The sequence below is a fragment of the Triturus cristatus genome, chromosome 7 (assembly GCF_964204655.1).
Source record: "Triturus cristatus chromosome 7, aTriCri1.1, whole genome shotgun sequence".
Classification (NCBI taxonomy): Eukaryota; Metazoa; Chordata; class Amphibia; order Caudata; family Salamandridae; genus Triturus; species Triturus cristatus.
This window is the reverse complement of record NC_140590.1, coordinates 32,036,456-32,053,625: the sequence shown is the minus strand read 5'-3', so window position 1 is coordinate 32,053,625 and position 17,170 is coordinate 32,036,456. Positions and strand designations below refer to the sequence as shown.

At 44.0% G+C, this 17,170-nt stretch overlaps 1 protein-coding gene across 2 annotated transcripts in view; it reads left to right on the top strand.

Moving 5' to 3' along the window:
• The window catches only part of LOC146808739 (cell adhesion molecule CEACAM6-like), a 668,079-nt gene that overhangs the window by 524,814 nt on the left and 126,095 nt on the right, over positions 1 to 17,170 (top strand). Inside the window, exons 4-5 of one of the 2 annotated variants that reach the window (XM_085615553.1) lie at positions 15,069 to 15,344; positions 15,933 to 16,193. In XM_085615553.1, the coding sequence (XP_085471679.1) occupies positions 15,069 to 15,344; positions 15,933 to 16,193 (537 nt within the window). The remainder of the gene's footprint in view (positions 1 to 15,068; positions 15,345 to 15,932; positions 16,194 to 17,170) is intronic. The other variant, XM_085615554.1, reaches the window with a different exon arrangement.

Here is a 17,170-nt window from a genome sequence, read left to right as displayed (position 1 = left end):
CCAGAAACCCAACGGCACCCTACTCCTGCCTTGCTTCTGCCACAAACTCCAATTCGCATAAAGACCTTGTACAGACACATTCAAATCCACTTCACCATCACGTACGGGCCATAAATCCAGAGCATGCTGAATGGCCTCTTTTGCCAGGTTGAACGCATCCTGCTGTGGTTTATCCCATTCAAATGCATTCTTTTTACGAGTGACACGGTACAAGGGGGCCAATATTTGACTCAAATGAGGAATATGCTGACGCCAAAAACCAAACAAACCAATGAAGCTTTGGGCTTCTTTCCTAGTCCTCGGAACTGCAAAATCAAGAATTTTCTGTTTAACCTGAGGGATCACTTCTCGGTGCCCTTCATGCCAATTAATACCCCAAAATTTTACAGCCTGGGACGGACCTTGCAATTTATCCGGGTTAATTTCCCAACCTTTCTCACGCAGGCACTCAATGACTCTGTCCAATTGTGTCTGAACTTCCTCTTGTGTTTCGCCTTGGATCAAAACATCATCAATATAATGACACATCTGAATTTGCGGCTGAACCGGTACCTCAGCCAAGTGCTCTGCCACCAGCCGGTGACATATCGTAGGACTATGCACATAGCCCTGAGGAAGACTTCTAAACGTCATCTGACGCCCGTTCCACGTAAAACTGAATTGTTCCTGACACTCTGGGGCAATCGGAATCGAAAAGAAAGCATTAGCAATATCAATGGACGCATACCATGTACCTGGATGTTTTTGTATTCTTTCAATTAAAGTAATGACATCCGGTACAGCAACAGTCAAAGAGGGTGTGTGTTTGTTCAATTCTCGATAATCAACAGTCATGCGCCAAGAATTATCACTCTTACGCACCGGCCAAACAGGATTATTCCAAGCGGAAGTAACTGGGGTTATAACTCCTGCATCCACCAACTCCTGAATAGTGGTACTAATCTCTTCATGACCACCTGGAATATGATACTGCTTCTGACAAACCACTTTTGTCGCCTGGGGAACTTTTATGGGGGGCATTCTTAAACGACCAACCCGTATAGGTCTAGACGATATATAATGCGTAGTTCCAAATTGGTAACATCCATCATCTAAATGCAAAGTCATTCCTTTCAAAATGTCAATTCCAATTATGAATTCTAAGAGTGGCACCACTAGTACAGAGTATTCTTTTCTAGGGATTCTACCTATTCTCATTTCAAGCAAAGTTTGAACTGCGGGAGTTTCCTTTCCACCCAATCCGGTAATTGTAAAAGGCTGACCTTTAAACTTCTTTGATTTTCCATGAATAAGAGTGGCCTCCGCTCCTGTATCTACCAATGCTCGGGCCCTTTGGATATTACGATGTCTCCAATAAATATCAATATCTACATAGGGTCTATTATCTCTGTGCGCCCATCTGTGTACTGGAGCTTGACCTATTTCCTAGTCATTTTTACTGCATTCCGTGTACCAGGATAAATCAGGATAAAGACTCTCACGTTTCTTAGGTATCGGTACCTCCTGTTCATATCCATTCCCAGTACGGAATGGGTTCGTGTCACCTGCATTGAACTGGGAGTTCCGATCGGCCAAACTGTGACGATCCTCTCTCCTCCTCAACTCAGGGGATTGATCCCTATCATCTCTACGTCTGCTGTGAACATAATCATTTCTCCCTCTGTCCCTGTCCTCCTGTCTTTCTCTGTCTCTCTCACGACGGGGGGACATATCACGTACATAGCGTCGATCATCACGACGATCAGAGCGCCCACGGCGGTCGTCATCACCGCTACCGTCAGAACCACCATGATCATACTCAGTCGTCCGAACACGCCGGGCACCCTCCTTCCGATCCAAACCACGTTTGCGAAACAACTCCCACAGACGAGCAGTAGTCTCACCATCAATGTCCTCCCTCCGCACACCATCGGCCAGGAGAGCAGAAAAGATATCACGTCTAGTAAGTTTATTGTCACCAGGAGTACGAGTGTCAGGCCGGGACTGACGTTCAGGTTTAAACCATTCACCCAACTCACCGAGTTGGCGCACCGATTCCAAAACCGCAGACAATACGTTACCAGTCTGATTAATCAATAAAGTCATCATGACCTGCTTGTAGGCAACAGGAGAAGAACGAATAATACGATTCCGCACAGAAGAAGTCAACGAACCATCAAGCAACCTGTCAGCAGTACCCAGAAAAATCGCCGTTTTCATCACCTCCTCCTTGAGACGTTGTCCAGCGTCGCGCAAAGTATACCACGGCTTGTCATTCACAGGCCAGTCAGATTCAGTAGGATATTTTTGATTACAACCCTCAGTCGCCAATTGGAGTAAAGAAATCTGACCACCACCATTATAATTACGAAAATGATCCTGCACAGTAGAATCCAAACTCAAGGAACAGAATTTCAAACAATCGCCAGTATCCAACATAATACCAGCAGCGCCCAGTTCATAAAGGCGCACCATCCATGTGAGCAAAGACTCACCAGCTCGCTGTCGAAATCGCTGCAAAATATCACTAATTTCTTGTTGAGTGAAGTCTTCTAAAGAGTCTAAAGAAACACCCTGCGGAGCATTGGGAGAATGTTGCAACTTCCGACGAAAAACTGGGTGCGCAGAGACCGCGGGACGAGCATCACAAGGAGCCCGATCAGTACTCGTAGAGGGACAATCAGTGTGAGAAGCATCGATCCCACTCGAAGAACGAGCGTAATCACGGGGTGCACCATCAGAGGTGCGAGAAGCAGACTTACAAGCATGGCCGGAGCGAGAGGACTCGCGCTTAGCAGACTCTTCACCCGAGGAACAAGAATCACTCGAGTTCCAGATATTACCATCCCATTCATCAGGATTCCAATCTAGTCCGGCTTTCGCCACGACCAGACGCACCTTCCGCGTCGAAACCCGACCACGCCTATTTTTGTATTTATAACGAGCAATTCGCACAGCCGCCCTTTCAGCAATAGTTTGGTAAGTCTCAAGTTTGTCAGCAAGCAACTTATTTTGACACCGCAACAGAGTATGAGAATTCTGAATCTCAACAAAGTGCGCTTCCACATACTTAAGAGATATCTGTAACTTCAACAACCTCTCATGCAGAATGCGGTACGCAGACAGAACAATCCAACCTCTGCGACCCAAAACGGGAACCTCCTCACCCTTCGATACGGGTGCCTTCTGTAAACAAGTAATCACATTAGCCGGCTCCGCCAGCTCCAAAGAAGAATTCCAATTCTCACTCAAACCAGTAGAATCAGCCCACTCATGGGCTAAGGCTTCATAAGGCGTTGAATCCCATCCGGGAATATCAACGGGCAACTTAAAAGTAGATTTAGATTTTCTAGAAAACATCTTGAAAAAGAAAGAAGAAGTAAAAGAAAAGAAAGAAGAAGAAAGGCTAGACACACAAGTATATCACAAAGAATATACAAACAAAACCACGCGCACGCCGAAAGCAAACACAATACAACACAACGCACACAGGTTTCGTAAACGGTTCGTGACGCCAAATGTTCTGCTTGGGTTTTCGGATCAGATAGAACCCGCTCATCAGAGCCTCTCTAACCCAGCCAGAACGTTACCCCCTCCCTAGGGCCTATCCACAATAAGTAACCACATGTATATATATATACCACCTAAGGACAGGGAATTCCTACTATATATATATATATATATCTCTATATATATATATATTCACTGAAAAAACCATAGGTTTCACACATGTTATAGTTAGTGGAAATTTTACTCTTAAAAAACCAGTGAAATTGCCCCGTTATAGTTAGCGCAGGCAACTATAACTCACGCGACCGCAATCCTCTGCTGATGCTAATACTGTATTTAGACACTTATTTGCCCATGTCTTCTTCCATACATTTTTAGCTATACATATATTACAAATATTTTTTTTTCATAAAGACACATATGTCATCAGCAGAGGATTGCGGTCGCGTGAGTTATAGTTGCCTGCGCTAACTATAACGGGGCAATTTCACTGGTTTTTTACGAGTAAAATTTCCACTAACTATAACATGTGTGAAACCTATGGTTTTTTCAGTGAATTTGCAAGGTTTTTTAAATGCTAATTCCTAACTATAACGTGTGTGAAACCTATGGTTTTTTCAGTGAATTAGTACGGTTTTTTAAATGCTAAGTTTTTTTCCCTTATAATAAGCCCTGTACATTTGGTGGCCTACGGCCACCAAAAGCACAGGGGGTGGGGTAAGTGTGGATAGTGTTTTTTTCCATTGTAATAAAATCAATGCACATTTGGTGGCCATCAGCCACCAAAAGCACAGGGGGTGGGGTAAGTGTGGATAGTGTTTTTTTTATTTTTATTTTTTTACCGTACGCTTACCGTAAGCGTACGGTAAGCGTACCCCGCGAAATTGCCGAAAAAAAAATAAAACCGTTTTTGCACTTGGGGGATGTTTGGGGACTCCCTCAACATGACTATGTGGGAGGGAGTTGTCAAAACAGCCCCTTTACATGTTTTTGGGCTTCAGATTTTAAAAATCTCTCTCAGTGCGAGAGACAAAATGGCGGCCGCCGCTTCCTGGTTTCGGCCGATTCGAATGTTTACTAAGATCTAAGAGCCAATCAGAATCGCGCTCGCGCACGCCACCGTACGCTTACCGTAAGCGTACGGTAAGCGTACCGTAAGCTGGCTCAGATATATATATTGATATAAAGGCTATTTTCTCAGAATCTACTGAACAGATTTACACCAAACCTACAAAAGGCACTTCCTTGACCTAGGGACTACCTCTCTGCCAAATTTTGAGTAATTCTGTTCAGCCATTCGGGCTGTAGCTCGTTCTAAAGGTCCTATGGAAAAATGCATGGGAAAAACGCGTTTTGGGACCCCCCTTTTATCTCAGCCCCCGCTTGACGAATCCCCCCGAGACTTTCAGGGTAGGAGCGGAGCGTAGCGCCCCACCTATTTTGAGAAATTCGCGAGGATTCGTCGACCGGCGCCAAAGTTATTCAAAATAGAATGTTGAGGTTTTCCTATGGAAACGTGGTCCTAACTATAACTACCTACTGGCTATCGCCAGTAGGTAATATACACATATATATATATATATATATCTTTTATAATCGGCGGCCTCGCGGTCCCAAGTAGACCCAGGACTTCCTACCCAGACGGCAGCCTCAGCCTCGCGGTCCTAGATGGACCCAGGACTTCCTACCCAGACGGCAGCCTCAGCCTCGCGGTCCTAGATGGACCCAGGACTTCCTACCCAGACGGCAGCCTCAGCCTCGCGGTCCTAGATGGACCCAGGACTTCCTACCCAGACGGCAGCCTCAGCCTCGCAGTCCTAGATGGACCCAGGACTTCCTACCCAGATGGCAGCCTCAGCCTCGCGATCCTAGATGGACCCAGGACTTCCTACCCAGACGGCAGCCTCAGCCTCGCGGTCCTAGATGGACCCAGGACTTCCTACCCAGACGGCAGCCTCAGCCTCGCGATCCTAGATGGACCCAGGACTTCCTACCCAGACGGCAGCCTCAGCCTCGCGGTCCTAGATGGACCCAGGACTTCCTACCCAGACGGCAGCCTCAGCCTCGCGGTCCTAAATGGACCCAGGACTTCCTACCCAGACGGCAGCCTCAGCCTCGCGGTCCTAGATGGACCCAGGACTTCCTACCCAGACGGCAGCCTCAGCCTCGCGGTCCTAGGTGGACCCAGGACTTCCTACCCAGACGGCAGCCTTAGCACGAGTTCATCCTATGATTACCATAACATACAACAAGGGAATCAGTGTTACAATTTATCAGATCACACAAGAACTGCCAGTTAGAACACAACTTGTCCTCTGGTTCGAGGGGCTCCTTCCTCCCTTATTCAGCTACCACTTACCTGATCAGGGTTAACATCTGTTCATATCAAGTCACAGCTGACTAGAAGAATAGGCTACCCTCTCATGCAAGAATACATAGCACATGTTGGTTCACTACAAACTGGATACTTTATTTATTCATTACATACACGATCACATAACATCACCATATAACATATAACCTGCAAAGAAAAAGTGAAAGATTAGGTTGTACACTCTAATAAAAAGGAGTCGACATCACCTTAGTCGTATGTAGCCTGCACTCAATGGTCATCTAGGTTCCCTTCTCGTCTGTGCCTCGGCTTCGCCTGGAACTCACACCTCCGCAGTCACGGATCTACTCCCTTCTCTTTTCTCCGAGTCACTGGGACCTCTTCCTCATCGGCTACTCTCTTCTCTTTGGCTATTCTGTTAGAAGAATATCTGTCTCTCGGTTTTTCTCCACCTTCAAGTTTGTCATCTGTCTTCCCTGGAATAAGTAGTAGCTTTACTGCTAACGGCCAGGTGCCGCCTACGGACTGAAGCAAGTGCCAGTATCTGCCTCAGACTTTCACTAATATAGAGGTGCATTTTCTCATGGAAAATTCCAGCCCGTAACCTGCCGCCCACCAAATTCTTGTACCTCCCCGTGCCAAGGACACGTTCCCAGCCGGCCGGCCTGATGTAGTGTCTTCGGCATGAAGAAAAATACAGTCCTTCGATAAGGGCCGGCCTGAACCGGTTCTCTCCAAGCGAATAACACCTCCTAACTAAAACACTGCCTATGACCTAGAAGCATCCCAAGCTGCCGGAGCAGGAAGAAAGATGGAGTCTCTCCCGTTTAAGGCCTACCACGCCTGAATTCAGCACAGCTCCATGAAATACCCTCACTACAGAACAGATTACCCCTAATACTAACGAATCTATCCCCTAGGATATGTGTGCAAACCCTGATCTATGGGGAAGAACACAGGATCATGTCGAAGTGCCTAATAAATAGGCTCTATACACTACTCTAACCCTTAGACTTGGATGGAAAGAGACTGAAGTCACACTAGTTATTCTTTAACACAAGAAAAGGCCAGAAAAATTGAGCAGTACAGACGTGCACAATAATTAGAGAGTGAGACACGCACAATAAATAGAGAGTGAGATGTGCACAATAAGAAGAGAGTGAGACGTGCACAATAAGAACAGAGTGAGACATGCACAATAAGAGAGTGAGACACGCACAACAAGTAGAGAGTGAGATGTACACAATAAGAAGAGAGTGAGACGTACACAATAATTAGAGAGTGAGACATGCACAATAAGTAGAGAGTGAGATGGGCACAATTACAAGAGAGTGAGACATGCACAATAAGAAGAGAGTGAGATGTGCACAATTAGAAGAGTGAGACGTGCACAATAAGAAGTGAGTGAGACGTGCACTATGAGAAGAGAGTTAGATGTGCACTATAAGAAGAGAGTGAGATGTGCACAATAAGAACAGAGTGAGACATGCACAATAAGAGAGTGAGACACGCACAATAAGTAGAGAGTGAGATGTACACAATAAGAAGAGAGTGAGACGTACACAATAATTAGAGAGTGAGACACGCACAATAAGTAGAGAGTGAGATGGGCATAATTACAAGATAGTGAGACATGCACAATAAGAAGAGAGTGAGACGTGCACAATAAAAAGAGAGTGAGACGTGCACAATAAGAACAGAGTGAGACATGCACAATAAGAGAGTGAGACACGCAAAATAAGTAGAGAGTGAGACGTGCACAATAATTAGAGAGTGAGACACGCACAATAAATAGAGAGTGAGATGTGCACAATAAGAAGAGAGTGAGACGTGCACAATAAGAACAGAGTGAGACATGCACAATAAGAGAGTGAGACACGCACAACAAGTAGAGAGTGAGATGTACACAATAAGAAGAGAGTGAGATGTACACAATAATTAGAGAGTGAGACATGCACAATAAGTAGAGAGTGAGATGGGCACAATTACAAGAGAGTGAGACATGCACAATAAGAAGAGAGTGAGATGTGCACAATTAGAAGAGTGAGACGTGCACAATAAGAAGTGAGTGAGACGTGCACTATAAGAAGAGAGTTAGATGTGCACTATAAGAAGAGAGTGAGATGTGCACAATAAGAACAGAGTGAGACATGCACAATAAGAGAGTGAGACACGCACAATAAGTAGAGAGTGAGATGTACACAATAAGAAGAGAGTGAGACGTACACAATAATTAGAGAGTGAGACACGCACAATAAGTAGAGAGTGAGATGGGCACAATTACAAGAGAGTGAGACATGCACAACAAGAAGAGAGTGAGATGTACACAATTAGAAGAGTGAGACGTGCACAATAAGAAGTGAGTGAGACGTGCACTATAAGAAGAGAGTTAGATGTGCACAGTAAGAGAGCATGGCGTGCACTATAAGAAGAGACTGAGACGTGTACAATAAGAGGCAAGAAAGCACATTATGGAGAGTAAAGATAATTAGGGACATGAGACAGAAAAAGACAACATGCAACAAGAGGTGAGTGAGATGTGCACAATTAGAAGAGAGTGAGACGTGCACTATAAAAAGAGAGTGAGATGTGCACTATAAGAAGATAGTGAGACATGCACAATAAGAAGTGAGAGAGACGTGCACTATAAGAAGAGAGTGAGACATGCACTACAAGAAAACAGTGAGACATGCACAATAAGGAGAGAGTTAGATGTGCACAGTAAGAGAGCATGGCGTGCACTATAAGAAGAGACTGAGACGTGTACAATAAGGCAAGAAAGAACATTATGGAGAGTAAAGATAATTAGGGAAATCAGACAGAAAAAGACAACATGCAACAAGAGATGAGTGAGATGTGCACAATTAGAAGAGAGTGAGACATGCACTATAAGAAGAGAGTTAGATGTGCACTATAAGAAGAGAGTGAGACATGCACAATTAGAAGAGAGGGAGACGTGCACAATAAGAATAGAGTGAGATGTGCACAATTAGAACAGAGTGAGCCATGCACTATAAGAACAGAGTGAGACTTGCACTATAGGAAGAGAGTGAGACGTGCACTATAAGAACAGAGTGAGACTTGCACTATAAGAAGAGAGTGAGATGTGCACAATAAGAAGAGAGTGAGACGTGCACTATAAGAAGAGAGTGTGATGTGCACAATTAGAAGAGAGTGAGATGTGCACAATAAGAAGAGAGTAAGACATGCACAATAAGAGAGTGAGACACGCACAATAAGTAGAGAGTGAGATGTGCACAATAAGAAGAGAGTGAGACGTGCACAATAAGAACAGTGTGAGACATGCACAATAAGAGAGTGAGACACGCACAATAAGTAGAGAGTGAGATGTACACAATAAGAAGAGAGTGAGACGTACACAATAATTAGAGAGTGAGACATGCACAATAAGTAGAGATTGAGATGGGCACAATTACAAGAGAGTGAGACATGCACAATAAGAAGAGAGTGAGATGTGCACAATTAGAAGAGTGAGACGTGCACAATAAGAAGTGAGTGAGACGTACACTATAAGAAGAGAGTTAGATGTGCACTATAAGAAGAGAGTGAGATGTGCACAATAAGAACAGAGTGAGACATGCACAATAAGAGAGTGAGACATGCACAATAAGTAGAGAGTGAGATGTACACAATAAGAAGAGAGTGAGACGTACACAATAATTAGAGAGTGAGACACGCACAATAAGTAGAGAGTGAGATGGGCACAATTACAAGAGAGTGAGACATGCACAATAAGAAGAGAGTGAGACGTGCACAATAAGAAGAGAGTGAGACGTGCACAATAAGAACAGAGTGAGACATGCACAATAAGAGATTGAGACATGCACAATAAGTAGAGAGTGAGACGTGCAGAATAATTAGAGAGTGAGGCACGCACAATAAATAGAGAGTGAGATGTGCACAATAAGAAGAGAGTGAGACGTGCACAATAAGAACAGAGTGAGACATGCACAATAAGAGAGTGAGACACGCACAACAAGTAGAGAGTGAGATGTACACAATAGGAAGAGAGTGAGACGTACACAATAATTAGAGAGTGAGACATGCACAATAAGTAGAGAGTGAGATGGGCACAATTACAAGAGAGTGAGACATGCACAATAAGAAGAGAGTGAGATGTGCACAATTAGAAGAGTGAGACGTGCACAATAAGAAGTGAGTGAGACGTGCACTATAAGAAGAGAGTTAGATGTGCACTATAAGAAGAGAGTGAGATGTGCACAATAAGAACAGAGTGAGACATGCACAATAAGAGAGTGAGACACGCACAATAAGTAGAGAGTGAGATGTACAGAATAAGAAGAGAGTGAGACGTACACAATAATTAGAGAGTGAGACACGCACAATAAGTAGAGAGTGAGATGGGCACAATTACAAGAGAGTGAGACATGCACAATAAGAAGAGAGTGAGACGTGCAAAATAAGAAGAGAGTGAGACGTGCACAATAAGAACAGAGTGAGACATGCACAATAAGAGAGTGAGACACGCACAATAAGTAGAGAGTGAGACGTGCACAATAATTAGAGAGTGAGACACGCACAATAAATAGAGAGTGAGATGTGCACAATAAGAAGAGAGTGAGACGTGCACAATAAGAACAGAGTGAGACATGCACAATAAGAGAGTGAGACACGCACAACAAGTAGAGAGTGAGATGTACACAATAAGAAGAGAGTGAGACGTACACAATAATTAGAGAGTGAGACATGCACAATAAGTAGAGATTGAGATGGGCACAATAACAAGAGAGTGAGACATGCACAATAAGAAGAGAGTGAGATGTGCACAATTAGAAGAGTGAGACGTGCACAATAAGAAGTGAGTGAGACGTGCACTATAAGAAGAGAGTTAGATGTGCACTATAAGAAGAGAGTGAGATGTGCACAATAAGAACAGAGTGAGACATGCACAATAAGAGAGTGAGACATGCACAATAAGTAGAGAGTGAGATGTACACAATAAGAAGAGAGTGAGACGTACACAATAATTAGAGAGTGAGACACGCACAATAGGTAGAGAGTGAGATGGGCACAATTACAAGAGAGTGAGACATGCACAATAAGAAGAGAGTGAGACGTGCACAATAAGAAGAGAGTGAGACGTGCACAATAAGAACAGAGTGAGACATGCATAATAAGAGAGTGAGACACGCACAATAAGTAGAGAGTGAGACGTGCAGAATAATTAGAGAGTGAGACACGCACAATAAATAGAGAGTGAGATGTGCACAATAAGAAGAGAGTGAGACGTGCACAATAAGAACAGAGTGAGACATGCACAATAAGAGAGTGAGACACGCACAACAAGTAGAGAGTGAGATGTACACAATAGGAAGAGAGTGAGACGTACACAATAATTAGAGAGTGAGACATGCACAATAAGTAGAGAGTGAGATGGGCACAATTACAAGAGAGTGAGACATGCACAATAAGAAGAGAGTGAGATGTGCACAATTAGAAGAGTGAGACGTGCACAATAAGAAGTGAGTGAGATGTGAACTATAAGAAGATAGTTAGATGTGCACTATAAGAAGAGAGTGAGATGTGCACAATAAGAACAGAGTGAGACATGCACAATAAGAGAGTGAGACACGCACAATAAGTAGAGAGTGAGATGTACACAATAAGAAGAGAGTGAGACGTACACAATAATTAGAGAGTGAGACACGCACAATAAGTAGAGAGTGAGATGGGCACAATTACAAGAAAGTGAGACATGCACAATAAGAGAGTGAGACACGCACAATAAGTAGAGAGTGAGACGTGCACAATAATTAGAGAGTGAGACACGCACAATAAATAGAGAGTGAGATGTGCACAATAAGAAGAGAGTGAGACGTGCACAATAAGAACAGAGTGAGACATGCACAATAAGACAGTGAGACACGCACAACAAGTAGAGAGTGAGATGTACACAATAAGAAGAGAGTGAGACGTACACAATAATTAGAGAGTGAGACATGCACAATAAGTAGAGAGTGAGATGGGCACAATTACAAGAGAGTGAGACATGCACAATAAGAAGAGAGTGAGATGTGCACAATTAGAAGAGTGAGACGTGCACAATAAGAAGTGAGTGAGACGTGCACTATGAGAAGAGAGTTAGATGTGCACTATAAGAAGAGAGTGAGATGTGCACAATAAGAACAGAGTGAGACATGCACAATAAGAGAGTGAGACACGCACAATAAGTAGAGAGTGAGATGTACACAATAAGAAGAGAGTGAGACGTACACAATAATTAGAGAGTGAGACACGCACAATAAGTAGAGAGTGAGATGGGCATAATTACAAGAGAGTGAGACATGCACAATAAGAAGAGAGTGAGACGTGCACAATAAGAAGAGAGTGAGACGTGCACAATAAGAACAGAGTGAGACATGCACAATAAGAGAGTGAGACACGCACAACAAGTAGAGAGTGAGATGTACACAATAAGAAGAGAGTGAGATGTACACAATAATTAGAGAGTGAGACATGCACAATAAGTAGAGAGTGAGATGGGCACAATTACAAGAGAGTGAGACATGCACAATAAGAAGAGAGTGAGATGTGCACAATTAGAAGAGTGAGACGTGCACAATAAGAAGTGAGTGAGACGTGCACTATAAGAAGAGAGTTAGATGTGCACTATAAGAAGAGAGTGAGATGTGCACAATAAGAACAGAGTGAGACATGCACAATAAGAGAGTGAGACACGCACAATAAGTAGAGAGTGAGATGTACACAATAAGAAGAGAGTGAGACGTACACAATAATTAGAGAGTGAGACACGCACAATAAGTAGAGAGTGAGATGGGCACAATTACAAGAGAGTGAGACATGCACAACAAGAAGAGAGTGAGATGTACACAATTAGAAGAGTGAGACGTGCACAATAAGAAGTGAGTGAGACGTGCACTATAAGAAGAGAGTTAGATGTGCACAGTAAGAGAGCATGGCGTGCACTATAAGAAGAGACTGAGACGTGTACAATAAGAGGCAAGAAAGCACATTATGGAGAGTAAAGATAATTAGGGACATGAGACAGAAAAAGACAACATGCAACAAGAGGTGAGTGAGATGTGCACAATTAGAAGAGAGTGAGACGTGCACTATAAGAAGAGAGTGACATGTGCACTATAAGAAGATAGTGAGACATGCACAATAAGAAGTGAGTGAGACGTGCACTATAAGAAGAGAGTGAGACATGCACTACAAGAAAACAGTGAGACATGCACAATAAGGAGAGAGTTAGATGTGCACAGTAAGAGAGCATGGCCTGCACTATAAGAAGAGACTGAGACGTGTACAATAAGGCAAGAAAGAACATTATGGAGAGTAAAGATAATTAGGGAAATGAGACAGAAAAAGACAACATGCAACAAGAGATGAGTGAGATGTGCACAATTAGAAGAGAGTGAGACATGCACTATAAGAAGAGAGTGAGATGTGCACTATAAGAAGAGAGTGAGACATGCACAATTAGAAGAGAGGGAGACGTGCACAATAAGAATAGAGTGAGATGTGCACAATTAGAACAGAGTGAGACATGCACTATAAGAACAGAGTGAGACTTGCACTATAGGAAGAGAGTGAGACGTGCACTATAAGAACAGAGTGAGACTTGCACTATAAGAAGAGAGTGAGATGTGCACAATAAGAAGAGAGTGAGACGTGCACTATAAGAAGAGAGTGTGATGTGCACAATTAGAAGAGAGTGAGATGTGCACAATAAGAAGAGAGTAAGACATGCACTATAAGAACAGAGTGAGACTTGCACTATAAGAAGAGAGTGAGACGTGCACAATAAGAAGAGAGTGAGACATGCACTATAAGAAGAGAGTGAGACGTGCACAAAAAGAGGCAAGAAAGCACATTATGGAGAGTAAAGATAATTAGGGACATGAGACAACATGCAACAAGAGGTGAGTGAGATGTGCACAATTAGAAGAGAGTGAAACGTGCACAATAAGAAGAGAGGGAGACATGCACAATGAGAAGAGAGTGAGACGTGCACAATAAGTAGAGAGTGAGACGTGCACAATAAGAGAGTGAGATGTGCACAATAAGAAGAGTGAGACGTGCACTATAGGAAGAGAGTGAGACGTGCACTATAAGAAGAGAGTGAGATGTGCACAATAAGAAGAGAGTGAGATGTGCACTATAAGAAGAGAGTGAGATGTGCACAATTAGAAGAGAGTGAGATGTGCACAATAAGAAGAGAGTGAGATGTGCACAATTAGAAGAGAGTGAGACATGCACAATAAGAAGAGAGTGAGACGTGCACTATAGGAAGAGAGTGAGATGTGCACAATAAGAAGAGAGTGAGATGTGCACAATTAGAAGAGAGTGAGACGTGCACTATAAGAAGAAAGTGAGATGTGCACAATAAGAAGAGAGTGAGATGTGCACAATTAGAAGAGAGTGAGACATGCACAAAAAGAAGAGAGTGAGACGTGCACTATAAGAAGAGAGTGAGATGTGCACAATAAGAAGAGAGTGAGATGTGCACAATTAGAAGAGAGTGAGACATGCACAATAAGAAGAGAGTGAGACATGCACTATAAGAAGAGAGTGAGACGTGCACTATAAGAAGAGAGTGAGACGTGCACAATAAGAAGAGAGTTAGAAGTGCACAATAAGAGAGCGCGGTGTGCACTATGAGAAGAGAGTAAGACGTGCGCAATAAGAAGAGAGTGAGACGTGCACTATAAGAAGAGAGTGAGACGTGCACAATAAGAAGAGAGTGAGACATGCACTATAAGAAGAAAGTGAGACATGCACTCCAAAAAAAGAGTGAGACGTGCACTATAAGAGGCAAGAAAGCACATTATGGAGAGAAAAGATAATTAGGGACATGAGACAGAAAAAGAGAACATGCAACAAGAGGTGAATGTTGGTAGAACTAGGAAATCATTTCCTGGAATCCAGAGGTGCAAATAGACCTCGCAGACTCGTGGCTGGCATCATTGAAATTAAGGACAAACAGCGTCCAGTGCCATTATGGCCAAGGTACATTGGGCTATGAATGGTCCATGTAAACCACAGAGAGGTGGTCACCCTATTCTGGAGATTCTGACACCATTAATATAGAAGCACCGAACCCATGTGAGATTGTGGGAAACACTCGGGCAGAGAGAGGTTTGTCTTCCCTTGCTCTTTACTGTCCATTTCCTGATTCATCTCTGAGGAGAAGCGCAGTGCACTGCACACAACTAATCCTGTCTCTTTATTTTGGCTGCAGAGGTGGTGACTAAACCCACAGTGACTTCTAAGCCCTCACAACTGGTGGAGAACCGGGGTCAGGCTGAGATAACCTGTGTCACCTCGAGCACCGCCACTACAATCCTCTGGTCCTTTAATAAGAGCCCGGATCTACCTGAAAATATCATTCAGTCTCCAGATAACAGAACCCTGACCATCACCAACGTGTCCCGGGGAGATTCAGGGACCTACCAGTGCGTGGCCATGAACCCCGTCAGCAGCAGCGCCAGTGACCCCCAGACCCTGACTGTCGCCTGTAAGTAACCCACAGCCCCCCCCCCATCTGGTATTTGTCACTTCGGACCTTATTTATGAGGCCCTTACGGCGCGGTTGGGTCACTTTGTAAAGCCCTGCGCTACATCATGAGTGCGTCAGGTATAATATATGCAGGGTGGGTGTTCTGGTGCAGAAAAGGCTCGCAGAAGTCTTGCAGGGAAATATATGAGATTTCACTGCGACACGTCTATGGCATCACTGTGTCAAATCCTTACCCCTGCTTGAAGCAGGCATAAGGGGTGATGCCAGCCTTTTCACATGGGGCTTGCCCCATGTAAAATGACACATTGCTGGAGTTGCGTCTGTTTCCAAACACACTCCAGCAATGCGCCATTTTTGCACCGACAGATACATCAGGACTCTTGACGTATCTGTCCATCCTTGCGACATGGAGCGTTGTACAGTAAATACGGCGCATTCATGGTGTCGCAAGGAAGGTGCACCGCAAAGTCCTGCATCGCTGTTTTACAACAATGATGCAACACTTTTCATAAATGAGGCCCTTCATGTCTGACATGCAGAGCTCACATACCCTCTCCTCTGTCACCTTCCTCTCTTTCCTTCCAGATGGGCCGGAAGACGTGAGGATCGACCCACCAGGACCTCACTCAGTGCAGAACGGGACAAAACTCTCTTTATCCTGCACTGCGGAATCCTTCCCAGAACAGCAGTACCAGTGGTTTCTTAATGATGCTGATCTAAACAGACCTGTTAGCACATACACCGTTGAGAAGGTGTCCTCACAAGATATTGGGAACTACATGTGTGTGGCTCACAATGCGGCCACCGACCTGACTGCGAAGGCTTCTGTCTATATTGTTGTTACGGGTAAGTTATTGGTAATCAGAGAATTTACACCGCACTATCTATTGATAAAAGATGTCCTTTCAAGATCTCATAATGTACGTCATATATCATCAATCTTGTTTCTGGTTCCTCTGCTTCTTCTGCCAGCTCTTTCCTGTGTTTAGCATCCCTTCAAACAAGCTCTCACGTGTGCCTATCCAGTCTGTGAAATCTTTTTTTTAAATTATTATTAATTCATTTTTATTTTTTCAATCCAGACTGGAGGAGCAAATACCAACAGAGTAGATAAAATAAATGAGAAGAAAAGAGGGTTTACAGTTTTATTCATGATTTGAATTTGAAAAAGAAGATTCCCAGCTGAAATTAATCCAATTTTTCACAATTTTTCCCAAAGACAGACGACCTCTAGCTTTTGCCAGAGCTAACTCAGAATCATGAATTTGTTGGATGAGGACACACCTCTCAACCACTGTTGGTGGGGCAGAGGAAACACGAGATCTTGCTATGCGAAGCCGTGCTCAAACTAACATTATAGTGGTTAATAGAGGTGTAGCAATAGCCCTGCAGCTCCAGGTGCCCCTTCGGGACTGTGCATGGGCCACTGGCCTGAGAGATCCTTACTGATTCCGGAGTGTGGGAGCCCCCTCTATGTAGTTTGCAGGGGGGGGGGCACTCAAGGTTCGTTACACCACTGGTGGTTAAGCACCGTAAGCCAGCCTCATAGTCAGACATAACGCCCAACTTTATCGTAGATAGTAAGACTCGATGGCCCAGACTGTCTGCCATAAACTTAGTTACCCCATCCCATAACTATTGTAAGACAGGGCATAACACAAGCATATGTACAATGAATGCCACTGGTGGATTACATTTAGGACATTAAGGGCCTCATTTCGATGTCGGTCGGAAAGCGTCCGACCGCTGGTCGGAGGCTTTCCAACCAGCATGGAAAGTTTACACTCCAACCTCTGAATTACAATGTCGGTGGTCGGAGTGTA